This window comes from Anopheles cruzii, chromosome 3 (assembly GCF_943734635.1).
Source record: "Anopheles cruzii chromosome 3, idAnoCruzAS_RS32_06, whole genome shotgun sequence".
NCBI classification, from domain to species: Eukaryota; Metazoa; Arthropoda; class Insecta; order Diptera; family Culicidae; genus Anopheles; species Anopheles cruzii.
In genome coordinates, this window is record NC_069145.1 from 73,171,258 (window position 1) to 73,184,458 (window position 13,201).

Genomic DNA, 13,201 nt, shown 5'->3' on the forward strand with positions numbered 1-13,201 from the left:
GCGTTACACTAACTAATGATAGGTAATCTCATAGCGATCAACAAACAAGGCACCATTTCTGGACGGCTCCAGTTCCAGAGTAGTATAGCTATTAAGGCCAAGGCAATTATTCGAGCAAAAGTAGTTAAAGCGTAAAACGATCCGTCACATGTTTCGGATCCTGGATTCAATAGTAAATGGTAATGATATCACCGTTATGTGTCGCCATCCGTCAAAGCTCGTCCTTTGGAGGTTGGCCGACGGAGCTTTTGCCCAAAAACCGTTGGAACTCAACGTGTTGTCGGACCTGGTTCGCTGCACGTCCAACCAGCCGTTCGAACTCGCGCACATCGAACGCATAATTTGTGAATTTGGCGTGTCGTTCGTCTCGCTCCGGATGTTTACCTTCGCCCTCCGGATAGACCAGGTGGTCACGCTCCCAGCTGAGATAGTTTACGCCCCGCAATCGGGCCAGATCTCGGTAGCAGTTGGGGTCTTCGCAGTGGTACAGTTCGAACAGTGTGGCCCACTTGGGCAGAAACAGAAGGTGCGTCAATCCGGCACCATGAATCCCGATGAAGATATCTGTGTTTCGCGTAATTTTCAGTTGCTCTAAGAAACTTAGCTCGTGTCCAAAGCTAACGCGCTGCACGTCGTATTCTGGGTTGGCAGAAATCTCTGCGATAAGTTCATTTTCGTTCAACACTCGCCGGTGACGCGTTTGGCGTGATAGGAACGTAATACGTAGGCGATGATCGGTCCGCTTAGCGATGCGCACTCGCAGACGGTGCAACACATGTTCAGAGAATGCGTGAAACAAGCCACTATTTTCACAGCCATGTATCTGAAAGTCCATGAAAAGAAAAGTGAGTCTCGCCGTACTATCTTTCTTTTTTACTAAGCGCCTTACGATCGGGGTATTGTAGTACAGTCCGAAAATCATTCTCGGCGGCAGCGGGAACATCACGTTCCGGAAGCAAACCACCCGCCCGGCGAACGTCTTTAGATCGGCGATCGGATTGCGCGTAAACACCTTGAACGTTTCGGCGAATGGTGAGCTGTAGCGGAACGATTCCCACACTAGGACCTGCGTGTCGGTGGTGTATGTCATCGGGTGCGACAGATTTACGTGCAGCGAACCGTACAGGTTCAGAAAGTCACAGAAGTGGTGGTACATATTGATCGCCGCATCGATCTTCATAATGAACGCCGGTTTGTCGATCACCACATCGCAGCTACCGGCTTCGATAGGTGGCCGCTCAAGGCGCTCGAAAAACCGCAACTCCGGTCCCCACGATTGCAGTGGGCTAATGTGTTGCAACTCGTCCTGGAGTCGCTCGGTGTGCAGCGCACAGTGGCCCCCGATCTGGCCCGGTCCCAACACGTCCATTTTGTACCGCAACGGTTCGGTGCGTTGCGCCAAGTCGGTAAAATTAAGCATCAGATTGCGACCGCGGCAAAAGCGGAGATACTTTGAGCACTCGAGCGAGGAATCGTGCGGAAACTGTGGCTCGCACATGATGCGCGTTTCGCGAATCTGATCGCGAATAAAGCCTATCGAAAGAACGAACATCGAGAGAAAAGTACAATAATTTAAAAAATAACTTAATGAGGCATACAACCAAAATGATCGTGGGTGTGAGAAATGGAAAGAAGGAAACTAGAAAAGTGAGCAATCCCTTTAGTTAATTTATTCGCTTCACTTTTTTGGGGAAAGATTCGGGGAAAGAGAACAGTACGAGGGGCAATGACCAAACATAAAGCCATCCGCATCTGTGGGAAGCAAAACTTTTACGGCGATGAAAGATAATTGCTGCTAAGGCGAAGATAAAATGAATACATTAAAACGAGCTACAATTAAAACAAAATGTTAAAATACCAATATGAAACTAAAAATTTGAAGTTAAAGTTTTCGAAGACACAATTTGTAATTTGAATTCTTCAATGTAAAGTATGATCAATGTTCATTATTAGCTATTATTTATCCATCTCAAAAGCCTGTTAGCGCCAAGTTGTACAATTATAATTCATTTACATACGAAGCGTGTACGCCCCTCAAAAGGCTGATCGTACTGTGGGCAGCTAAGGAACTTACATACGAGGCATCGAAGGGGATAAACTCAAGGCCGTCACGCTTCCGCCAAGCATCTTCAACGCGAGCAACCCTGATCACTTACCGAAGTCCGCTTGGCTGTAGAACGTGTCCAGTTGCGCCTGTTTGCTTTTCACGTAACCAACGTGGCTTCCAGGGCAGCTGTGGTTCGAGAACCGTTCCTTCACCGTACAGCCATCTTCGTACCCCCAGCAGCACCCAGAATTCCTCCGACGCTGGTAACTTTCACTGGCAATTAACGTCCGGTACGGGCACCGTTCGTCTTCGGCGCACTGCTTTTCTAGTGCCGGAAACCGCCGGAAATACATGGGCAGGTGAGCTTTCGGGAGGTCGATGTGCGAGTACGGACCATCGCAAGCTCCCGGGTCAGGCAGGTGCCCAGTAAGAACCACGATCACAGCCACCGTCGTCGGAAGCATTCCGCGAACCATGTTGTGTTTTTCAGAACAAACCGCTTAATGGCCATCAACGCCCTCGTGACTTTTGTTCACCGCACGGCCTATAAAGGGGGCCTTTAAGAACCTCCCGGACGGACGACGATGCTTGTTACACAACGGAACACCTTCGCACTTGAGAGTCTGCTTGCGAGTGTAGATCATCAAGATCACCGAGTGACGCGGCGAGCCCGCGATCAGCTAAGCCGGCTATGGCGTAATTACATGCGCAAGCCAGCAGCCCCGAAGCGAGCCACGAATCCCACGAGTTTTATTTACGCTTGCTCCGCTTCCCTTCTCGCGCCGATCGGCGATCTCGGAAACAGTGGGACGCGTGTTTTGTTTACGACAGTGACGTCACTGCACGGAGTGCCGGGAAACTGGTTTCTGGCGTGATCGTTTGCCGGTAGAAAGTAGTACCGTCGATCGATCGCATTTGTTTTAAACTTCGGTGGAAACCTCGGTGATGGTCCACAGGGCTGCAGGGCCCCATTTCAGCTTTTGATACTGAAATATTGAGTCCCAAATATTATAATTTTAACGATTTGTTACACGATTCAATAGCAGTTCTGGCCGCCAGATGGCGCGCCATTCAGGTAAACATCTGGATGTTTACACAGCTGGATCCACGATCCGTCCGTGCGACATTGAAACGTCACTTTTGTCATTCAAGACGGCCTTCTCATAATCCGCGGGTAGCTGCGAAATTTGGCCGCTACCTTTTCCTCATTTTTGGAGGCGTAAAATTTGCCAGCAGGAGCAAGAATCCTTCCAAAGGGACTTCTGCTGGTGCCGAGTATCATCGGTAAACCGTGACACAGTAGTAACTCTTCATGACAACGATGGATCGCCATTCGATGTAAGTTTTTCTCCGACGGTTGTTGCGAAAGATCAACATTCCTTTTATCGGGGGGTCCTTTCTATTAACTGCGTTCGTACCTGTGCTGTGTGTGTGCGCTTTGTTTTGCAGTAATTCCGTCACGCCCGTCGCCCGGCAGCCGAGCCTTGACGATATGAACTTGGATCAGTTTCTGAAAATCTCCAACTACGAGGACACGGTGAAGCAGCTCGACATTTATTACGGCATCGGTAGGTCCGGGTGTAGAGTGACAATGACCGCCAATTAATACGCCCTTGATCACTGGTGTGCGTCGCAATTTCAGTCAAACGACAGTTGCTCCAGTTCCAAAGTCCAATCACGGGACTGTTCCCGGTGCTCAGCACGGATCGCGAAGTGGGCAGCATCAGGGACAGTGTTTACTGTGCGGCGGCAATCTGGAGCCTGTATCAGGCGTACCGCCGGATCGACGATGATCGAGGCAAGAGCTACGAACTGGGCCAATCTGCGGTCAAGTGTATGCGCGGTATACTCGAGTGTTGGATCAAGCAGGCGCACCGGGTGGAAAAGTTTAAATCGCGCCAGTGCGCCGTGAATGCGCTTCACTGCAAGTTCCACCTCGACACGGGCGAGGAGATCTATTCGGATGAAAACTTCAACCACCTGCAGATCGACGTCGTCTCGATTTACCTCATCTTCTTGGTGCAAATGATCACCTCCGGACTGCAGATTATCTACACTCAGGATGAGGTCGCTTTCGTTCAGAACCTGGTGTACTACGTCGAGCGAGCGTACCGAACGCCCGACTACGGCATGTGGGAACGCGGTTCAAAGTACAACGACGGGACGCCCGAAATACACGCGTCGTCCATCGGGATGGCCAAGTCGGCACTGGAGGCGATCAACGGGTGCAATCTCTTTGGCGAGAAAGGTGCCTCGTGGAGCGTGGTCTACGTCGACATCGATGCCCACAATCGGAACCGGAGCATCTTCGAAACGATGCTTCCGCGGGAATCGAGTTCGAAGGGCGTAGATGCTTCATTGTTACCCACGCTCTCGTTTCCGGCGTTCGCGTCGCACGAGGAACGGTTGGTCGATAAGAGCAAACAGAATGTCATCAGACGACTGAAGGGCAAAAAGGGTTTCAAGCGGTTCAGTCGCGATGGGTACCTGTCCAGGTTGGAGGACAAAACGCGCCGCTACTATCACAAGGGAGAAATCAAAGACTTCGAGGGGTACGAGTGCGAGTGGCCAATGTTCTACACGTACATGATCATCGACGGTGTGTTTAAAAACAATCTGGAACAGATCGAAGAGTATCAGATGGAGCTACGGAAGTGCATGCATTCGGACAATAATGGAGGTACGATGCGGGAAGCGGCAGCAAGTGGCGCAAACGTTCACGAAATGAATTGATGTTTTGCCGTAGATCCTGTGGTTTCAATGTGCTACGCACCGGATGGCGACGGAATGTTTACGCGGGCTTCGTCACAATCACTCTTCCTGTGGGGTCAATCAGTGTTTATCATCGCCCAGCTTCTGACGGCCGGATTGCTTCACATCAACGAGCTCGATCCCATCCGGCGGTATCTTCCGTCGTACAATCGACCCAGAAAAGGCGGTCGCTATTCTGCCTTCCAGGTAAGTGTCGACCATTTTCAGCACGGGGAGTTGTTTTTTTTTTTTGGTAAAACTAATTGGCTTTATTATTTGCAAATTGAAGTTGGGCATTGTGTTCGTCTACGTGGGCTATCGAAAAATGTGAATATTATAAAAACAACCGAGACATCATCAAACAAAAGGTTTACACGAAACTAAACTATGGGTTTTACATACAAATTCAGTTTACCAGCTCCTTCATTGTATTATTTGGGGTAGAAGTAATCGGCCAGCAATACATTTGGGGTTATTTTGTCATCTACACTTTATTTTAATATCATAACTTCACTACGGGTCTCTTCGAACTTTCCGTCCATGTGTATACGTCTTCTCTTTCTGTCCCGTGTCCACTCTTTCTCTCTCTCTTATTATGTTTCCTTTTCTCTTTTGGGCACCGCATCCAACTAAAGGCAAAGCCGGGAATTGTAAGTAATCGTAGCTGTTCGAGTGTTATCGCACTGCTTCGTTTCTTAGAAGCGAAACCCGTTACGTGTTTCCTTATTTTCATTACTTTGATTGTTCGTTTGCTCATGTCTAGAATTAGTTTTTCTATTCTTTGATTTTTTATATGTTGTGCTCAACCACAGTCATTAACCCCAACTAGAAGTAGGATCCGTTTAGAAGTAGTGTGAAATGATTAAAACCAAAATTCGTGCGTTTTCATTCATTACTATCTCAAGAGCACCGCGGTTCATTTCCATGTCGCCTCCGGTTGTTCGCTTACATCCGATTTGTTTTGCCTATTATTTTGCTTTTCCCGTTTTTCTCAAGAAGGCATATTTCGGGACAAAATGTCTTCCTTTCGTGTGTGCTATTAGAATGCGCCTATCTTTTCAGTTGCCGCAAAGTGTTGAGCTTCGTGCTATGATTGGTTTTCTCTTTACCATTTGCGCAAACTTTGCGCGGTGAAATACTTTTCAGAAATAAATTAATAATTATCACGTTCTTTATTTCCCACCATCACACGTTCGCTTACCACTCGCACTCGCGACAGCGTACCAAAATTGGAAGTGTAAGTATTGTTCGAAAAACGACCGCGAACGGTACGGAACGGGGAGCCGTGTTACGTTCCCGGAGTCGTTTCCCCAAAACCGCGCAAGTGGCTAACTCACTCGAATGCATTCGATTTTGCTTGCACGGTGTTGCCGTGCGTATGCGTTTTGTTTCAAAATTTAAACCGAGCACCAATCTTTCGGAAGCAACAGAAAACACAAACTGCATCCGCACAAACGTGTTTGTTCGAATCCGTGCTGAATCTACTGTTGCAACTGTTTATTTCCATTCCCTACTTTGGACGCCGCCCTTGACACGACGGTTCCAAACTCGCAACGGCACATCGAATTGGATATCGATCACTGGATGCATTGTGTTTGGCCTCTAATCGCAACCCGCCGCCTCGAATCGCTACACGCCATCCATCGTCCGGTTCGTGCACGTATTCACATTGACCAATCGCACAATCTGACGATCTTACTCGGGCGTTTGATAATGCTAAAAAGGCTCTAGCGATGCACCGTCCCATAACACCGCCACACATTGACGAAGCAAATCACGAAAAAATGTCGGAAACATCCATCGAACCGAGACGTGTAAATATGGAATCTGGGAAACTATCGTACAATCCCTTTTTAGCAGCCGCCATCTCTTGCTCGTTATTGTTTCTTTTACAAAATTGTAATTTCTTTCGTTTGACTCGCGCTAACTTCTCCGATGATCCATGCTCAATCAATGGAGAACCTTATGGAAGCAATTATGTTCTCATTTGTTTCCCTATGACCTGGGTGTGTTTAAAACTGAATGAGTTGACTTATTCTTTTGTGTTTTGTTTTGTTTGTATAGCAAATATGATATCCTCACGTATCATACGAATCTCGCATCCCTTATCACCTGTAATTCATGCTCGTCGACAGATCATCGACAGAAACCAAACATCTGCTAACCATTATGTGGCTTATAAACTATTTATCTTTTCCAGTTTGTAACAAATACCTTAACACATTCATACACACTGCTAACGGCTGGCGGAATGTACCTCAAAATGGCGCCTTAGCACGTGTGCTTTGATGGTTTATTGATATTTTTCTGTTTGTTTCTGCGCAATCGTCAATCGGACAGGGTACAGCAACCGATTTGGTGGTGCAGATTGTGCTGATCGCCGAATCGATGCGACTGCAGGCAATGATGGCCACGTACGGTATTCAGACACAAACTCCTCATGAGGTAAGTAATTGATCCTCCGCAAAAGGTGATCGTGAGCGAATAGTACTTTAACTGTGTCTTTTTTGCTGCTCCACAGGTCGAACCGGTTCAGATTTGGTCCTCGACACAGCTCATCAACGTGTACCAGCAACTGGGCGTGAACGACAAGATCGGACTCACCGGTCGGCCACCTCGGCCGGTCGGATCGCTCGGCACGAGCAAGGTCTATCGCATCTGCGGCATGACCGTCCTCTGCTATCCGCTGATCTTTGAAGTGTCCGATTTCTACCTCTACCGCGACATGGCCCTGCTGATCGATGATATCAAGACGGAGTTACAGTTTGTCGGTAAATACTGGCGGCTCTCTGGGCGACCAACCGTTTGCCTGTTGATCCGCGAGGAGCATATGCGTGATCCGCAGTTCAAGGAGATGATCGATCTGCTGGCCATGCTGAAGAAGGGTTACTGCGATGACATGAAGGTACGGATCGGTCGGTTGCAGAACCTGATCTCGAGCTCGTGTATCGAGCATCTGGATTTTATGTCGACCTCGGATCTGCCCGACGTTAGCGACACGGCATTCGCTCAGATCCACCACGACTACATCGGCTACCAGAGTTTGACGGACGTGCCGCGAGCTCAGTCGTACCGCGAGAAGAAAATAACGGCCGCCGAATACGCAACGCGCTCCACGCCGGACATTATTGAGGCGCTACGAAACACGGAATCCATTTTTCTGCAGTGCCAGCTGTTGGGCATTATGCTGCACCGCGAAGGATCCCACTACGAGGTGGCCGGTGAGTCGGTGCATATAAAACTGACCGACCTCTACTATCGGGCCGGGTCGTTGCGCTACTGGCGCGCGGTGCGTTACTGCAGCTCACTATTGCGCCACATCGTTGACTCGATTTCACCCTTCATCACGACGCTGCTCGTGAACGGGAAACAGATCACGGTCGGGGTGATCGGGCAGCGGGAAACGATCTTTGACAAGCCGATGACTCCGTCCGAGATACAGAACGTGATGTACTCCACGGTGCAACCGTACGACGTGATTCACGCGGTGCTCCAACAGGAGGTGGTGCTGTACTGTGGGCGACTGATCGCCACTAATCCGGACATTTTTAAGGGCGTCTTGAAGATACGCGTTGGCTGGGTGCTGGAAGCGATGCGGCACTATCTTACGATGAAAGGTGACGAGGGGGCGGACATTGAGAATCTGTCACCGTTTCAGATCCGACAGCTGCTGCAGCGTGTACTTACCGTCAGCCAGTGGGCCATCGAAGATCAGTAAGTAATGGAGTACCGGAACATACCATTATCGTCCGAAATTGTTCATTTGTGCTCTATCCGTCCGTACAGCTTCAGCACACTGCAGCGACGTCAGCTCGAGGGATGCCTTTGTCGGGTACCCAACTCGTTTTACAACCTCGTCTGGGATGTGCTAGAGCGCACGCCGCACGGGATAACGGTCCAGGGCCACAATCTGCCCGCTATGCCGACGCTCACGAACAAGAGTCGCAGTGAGCTCTCCTTTTCGCTGCTGGTCGAGGAGATGCTGCACAAGATCGAGGAGCCCGAACGGCGCCAGATCGCGGTGGAGCTCCTGTGCATTGTGGCCACCATTCTGAGCCGAAACCCGGAGCTACGCTTCCAGCAGGTGCTCGATCTCGATCAGCTGCTGGAAGATTCGTTCGCGATGTACTGCAAGGACCACAACCTGGAGCGAACGAAAGAAATTACGCCTCTATTTTCGCTCTCCTACTCGCAGACGACAGGGTACTTGGCGCGGGCCGCCGTCAACAGCGTCCTGCAGCGATGCGCCCTGACGGAGGATTTTGCCGACGACGTCGAAGATCACTGCCGCATCGCTTAGGTGGGTGGCATCGGGCGGTCAAGTGATGCTACAACCAGTTTTTAATTGCTTACCGATACTAGCGGCGCGGCGCGGTTTCTTAAATTGCTGCTTCCGTTGGTGGTTTTTACTTGTTTGTTTAGTCGTAGAGAGAAAGTGCCCAAGATAGCTAACGCGTGACATAAAATATCGCTACAAATCTAAACAATACACCCACGAAAACTATGAGAATACGTGGGAGTATTGTTTTAAAATCTCTAGTTGTTGCATGACATGTAATGAAGCAATAAATTTTACACAATCATGACAAGATTGATCATTAACATTCTTTTGTTTTAGTTTGAGTTGTTGCTTTTTGTTCGGCTTTCTTATTTGTTTCGATAAAGGACATGCCTTTTATTGTTGACTAAAAACGGGCAAGGACTTTTACGTTTCAGCTGATGGGTATCTTTGCTGCTAGATGTCAAAAAATTAAAATCCAAACAAAAATCAAAACAAATCGCGGATCGAAAACATGAACAATGAATTACAGTTTTTTGAAGATTTCGTTTCACAAAACACGGTTAACGCACGTTCGATCAAGTGTTCTGCGCCGGGCATCGGATTGGAACGATTCGCCACCGTGTGCAGCCTTGAAGGGACGCCTGAAAGTGTGCGGCAACCGATAGCATCTTTCGTGTCGGATATTGGTACCGGGAACTCCGCTGAGCAAAAGCACGCAGCTGTCGAGGGCATTCTTAAGGTCGTGCATGAAAATGCGAAATCTTTCGTTACTCTGGAGCACTATGTTTGGCTAGCGAGAGTTACCGTTGCAGCGGAACTGTTGCTTAATGTTCCACATCGTACTGACGCTGCCCGGAAGCGCTTATGCAAGGCACTGGAATCGATGCGACTGGATGCTTTCAATCATTCACCGGCCTGCGTAAGATGATAAGAAAAGACTTTAGAGACAAAGCTGCTACATTTTATCCCCCTTTTCCGCAGGTTCATCACGTGGCCAAAGCACTGGTTGAAGACATTCCACTCGATTCCGGGCTGAATCTGTTGCACGTCATTAAAAAGCTAGCCATATACGACTCCCAGCTACTGTACTACGTGGCAGTGGCACTGCTGTTCGCCGGATTAGACGCGGCCGTGAAACCAAAAACGGCCAACTCATTTGATATGGTCGTGCTTAGAAAAATTAATTTCCACTAAACTGCACAACAATAGCATTCGTGATCGTAAAAACATCAAAGAATGTTCCTTTCAAGCTGTTTACGCTTTTTGCTCCCTTCCTATCAACGGTACGGTACATACCGGCAATTACATGACTAACTAATAAACAATCGCTAATGGTCACCGTTTGCTTTTTTATCGTGTTCTTAGGCACTGTTCAAATGTTGCTAGTTGTTCTCACCATTAAGCTAACGGAGGCGGCTGCTGCCGGTCATCTGATAAGAGTAGAGTTTCATTTAAAAAACGATCTGGAGCAGCAAACAAGATGCAATTTATTTTATCTTATCGAAAGTTTTGTGAATCGCTTTTAGTGCAATAATTTTGTGTGTTTTCCTTTCTTTCACGTGCCCGTGTTTCCAGCGTCCGTTTTTAGCGAAATATTTTATGGAAGTGATAATGATGGAAAAGCAGAGACAGTAGGCTGTGTTGCAAGTGCGTTTGTGGCGGTGGCCAAGAGAAAGCTTTTCATCGTAATGCTAACCGCAGCAAGCGAATGCCGTAAGAGCTTGTCGCTTTCTTTGCAAACTCCCCACGAAATGGTTGCAAAAATTGTGAAATTAGAAAATAAGAAGTTTACCGACAAAAAGTGTTTGTGTGCGGCGGCGGCCAATTGAAGCCCGCTTGTGGTGGATAGAAAAGAGAGTCATTTTTTCAATTTGCGATACCTCGGTAACATCTGCTGCGACGGAGTCGAGTGAAGTTCGTCCAGAAGTCCAGTTCCGATGGACTGCAAAAAGGATTAATTTACGATACGGCACTGGAGTCTCAGCATACTAGACACCAGGTCCAGGTGAGTATCTTCAAGCCCTACCACGTGGTAAAAGGGTGAACGGCTTCTTTCCCGGTGGGAAATGAAAATAATTCTCCTCCTTCGGAAAACAACCATGAAGCGCGGCTTTGTGTATACGTTTCGCACCACAAAAAATTATGCGTTTTTGAACGTGAACCGAAGTCGTTGGCCGTAGCGTGGCCATATTTAGCGATTCGCGAGAAAACGGCACCTGCTCGTTGGCCGCCGGTGAATTGAGGAAAATTTTGGGGGTGAATGTTTATGTAAAGATGTCCGTTCGGGCGAGGGGCGATTGATATTTTGGAAAATCTACGGCTGGCTTCCTCGATCGCCCTGTGATCTGCGATCGCGAATGGGAATATTTTAATGGCTTGCATGTAGCCGGCTTTGTTTATGATGTCCACATGTTGAACGTTTTACTCTGCTACATTGTTGGATCGTTCCGTGCTTAGCTAAGCTTTGAAATTAGCTTTGTTTGTACAATTATGTTTGCGATCGTTGTTCATCAGTCATTTGTTTATTGATGACTTATCTCCACACCCTTAGTTAAAGTTTACTTAGCTGTAGGTTATCCTATAATTTCTTGTTTATTATAAAGTACATTCAGATACGTAACGATGTATTTAGAGCAAAAGATTTGACTCTTACATTCAACCATTGGTTCATAGTATCTGTTAATTTCTTCTCTAAATGAACTCATGTCAAAGTACTTTACACTTTATGCATAATTCTGACTACCTGTAAATGGCTGGATATGCGTCAACATTTGTTAGCAAAATGACGCCTTGTTTGCCAATTTTCAATGCGATCAACACATGTTAGGGCTGAAATATTCTTTTTTGTGCGAAAGCGGTGTTAATAGGAAGTTCATGTTTGAATTTTTGGATTGAACTGAATACGAATGTTTAAAGCTTGTACACGGATATATACCTTGTTTTGTTAACAAACCATTTATTTTCATGTACATTGAAACCACATTTCAAAATGTTTTGAACATCGTTTGGCAAGTTGTATCCATAGCGCAGCAATACCGCACGATCATGGTTTGCATTTAATATGGAAGTAGATGACACCGTGCGTGCCCCAGATCATGTTGTGACATGTTGCAACATGCGTTTGCCGCCGTTGTTCTGGGTGAAAGAGACTGAGGAAACAAAATTCCTATTTTTAACCCAGAAACCGAGAGTGACCTCACTAACGGCAGGTCCAAGATCCTTCAAACGATGCTGCTGCGGGTGGTGGTGCGTCTAGCATGAAGAAAACACGATGTCGCCGACTGAGGCAATATTTACGCCGTCGTCTCGTGCCGGCATCGTTACTACCTTTTGCACTTTTCCACTTTCCCGCTGCCACAGACTAAACGTCGGCTTCTCCCGTGTATGTTTACATTCTGTTTGGATACTTAAAGCTGCTCTTTGATTGTGAGCTATTTTTGAGTTTTAATATTGGCTGACACATTGAATGAAAAATTATAACAAATCTGTAAATGCTGATTCGATTTCGGAAAACCCTTGACCTCGGCAGGCTACAGTTTTTCTTTCCTCTCTTGGAAGTAATGTTTCAATTGATCAGAACGAAAGTCAAGATCAGTCTACCGATCGCGCCCCTTTGATAGGCATTGACCCTGTCGTGCATCTGCTTGGAATTTTCATGTTGACGGTCTTCAGCCTTCCGCGGAGCGCTCGACCACATCTTATGCTTTTGCGGTTTGCTACAGGGCGTAAAAATGTGTGTGCGTGTTTTTCTACTGCTAACCCAGTGCCCGAGTATCATGTTACCCCCAGCTTACTCTCCAGTGCACATTCCTTCCCCCACCGGGCGTTCCGGTCGCCATACACCGTCGTAACCTTGTCTCCGCCTTCGCCAGCTCGGTACTTGGGGTGATACTCGCGTATGACCGGATGGCATTGCGGCGGCGGTGCATCAAGTCACAACCGATGACGGTGTCTGTCGCGACGATCTCCGTCTGCGTTAAGCCCTTGGCCTCCGTTACGTGCCTCAGTGATGCACCTACTTGCGATCGCGTTTTGGATGAGCGACGCATTTGTGGGTATTCGTTGGTTGAACTCGTGTTACCATCAGCCCGGGCAGCGCTCCGGGTTCCGGACGACGACGA

The 13,201-nt window shown here is 47.8% G+C and overlaps 3 protein-coding genes across 6 annotated transcripts; 2 read left to right on the forward strand and 1 right to left on the reverse strand.

The window, feature by feature from the left end:
• Positions 1 to 211: 211 nt before the first annotated feature.
• LOC128270947 (EGF domain-specific O-linked N-acetylglucosamine transferase) lies at positions 212 to 2,523 on the reverse strand. The gene is made up of 3 exons (XM_053008376.1): positions 2,157 to 2,523; positions 890 to 1,533; positions 212 to 823 (listed from the first exon to the last, which is right to left on the reverse strand). The coding sequence occupies exons 1-3, from the start codon at positions 2,521 to 2,523 to the stop codon at positions 212 to 214; spliced, it is 1,623 nt and encodes a 540-aa protein (XP_052864336.1).
• A 703-nt stretch (positions 2,524 to 3,226) lies between these two features.
• Positions 3,227 to 9,392, forward strand: LOC128274713 (probable phosphorylase b kinase regulatory subunit beta). Of its 4 annotated transcripts, XM_053012994.1 has the most exons (10): positions 3,227 to 3,385; positions 3,497 to 3,615; positions 3,690 to 4,727; positions 4,794 to 5,005; positions 5,434 to 5,448; positions 6,018 to 6,035; positions 6,523 to 6,612; positions 7,139 to 7,243; positions 7,320 to 8,512; positions 8,585 to 9,392. In XM_053012994.1, exons 1-10 carry the CDS (start codon positions 3,360 to 3,362, stop codon positions 9,096 to 9,098), a joined length of 3,330 nt encoding a protein of 1,109 aa, XP_052868954.1. In that variant the 5' UTR covers positions 3,227 to 3,359; the 3' UTR covers positions 9,099 to 9,392. The 4 variants fall into 4 exon arrangements, with proteins under 4 accessions (XP_052868954.1, XP_052868955.1, XP_052868956.1 ...); XM_053012995.1 differs by lacking the exon at positions 6,523 to 6,612; XM_053012996.1 differs by lacking the exons at positions 6,018 to 6,035; positions 6,523 to 6,612.
• Positions 9,393 to 9,570: 178 nt separating this feature from the next.
• Positions 9,571 to 10,274, forward strand: LOC128270948 (uncharacterized). The gene is made up of 2 exons (XM_053008377.1): positions 9,571 to 9,999; positions 10,062 to 10,274. Exons 1-2 carry the CDS (start codon positions 9,592 to 9,594, stop codon positions 10,272 to 10,274), a joined length of 621 nt encoding a protein of 206 aa, XP_052864337.1. The 5' UTR covers positions 9,571 to 9,591.
• Positions 10,275 to 13,201: the final 2,927 nt, after the last annotated feature.

Bases quoted from the DNA above. Each gene is read 5' to 3' on its own strand.
- LOC128270947 (XM_053008376.1), bottom strand. From the start codon at position 2,523: ATGGTTCGCGGAATGCTTCCGACGACGGTGGCTGTGATCGTGGTTCTT. The intron at 1,534-2,156 runs GTAAGTGATCAG...TTCTTTCGATAG, and splicing joins CTACAGCCAAGCGGACTTCG to GCTTTATTCGCGATCAGATT. The intron at 824-889 runs GTAAGGCGCTTA...ATGGACTTTCAG, and splicing joins TGTACTACAATACCCCGATC to ATACATGGCTGTGAAAATAG.
- LOC128274713 (XM_053012994.1), top strand. From the start codon at position 3,360: ATGACAACGATGGATCGCCATTCGAT. The intron at 3,386-3,496 runs GTAAGTTTTTCT...TTTGTTTTGCAG, and splicing joins ACGATGGATCGCCATTCGAT to TAATTCCGTCACGCCCGTCG. The intron at 4,728-4,793 runs GTACGATGCGGG...GTTTTGCCGTAG, and splicing joins GCATTCGGACAATAATGGAG to ATCCTGTGGTTTCAATGTGC.
- LOC128270948 (XM_053008377.1), top strand. From the start codon at position 9,592: ATGAACAATGAATTACAGTTTTTTGAAGATTTCGTTTCACAAAACACG. The intron at 10,000-10,061 runs GTAAGATGATAA...CCTTTTCCGCAG, and splicing joins TCAATCATTCACCGGCCTGC to GTTCATCACGTGGCCAAAGC.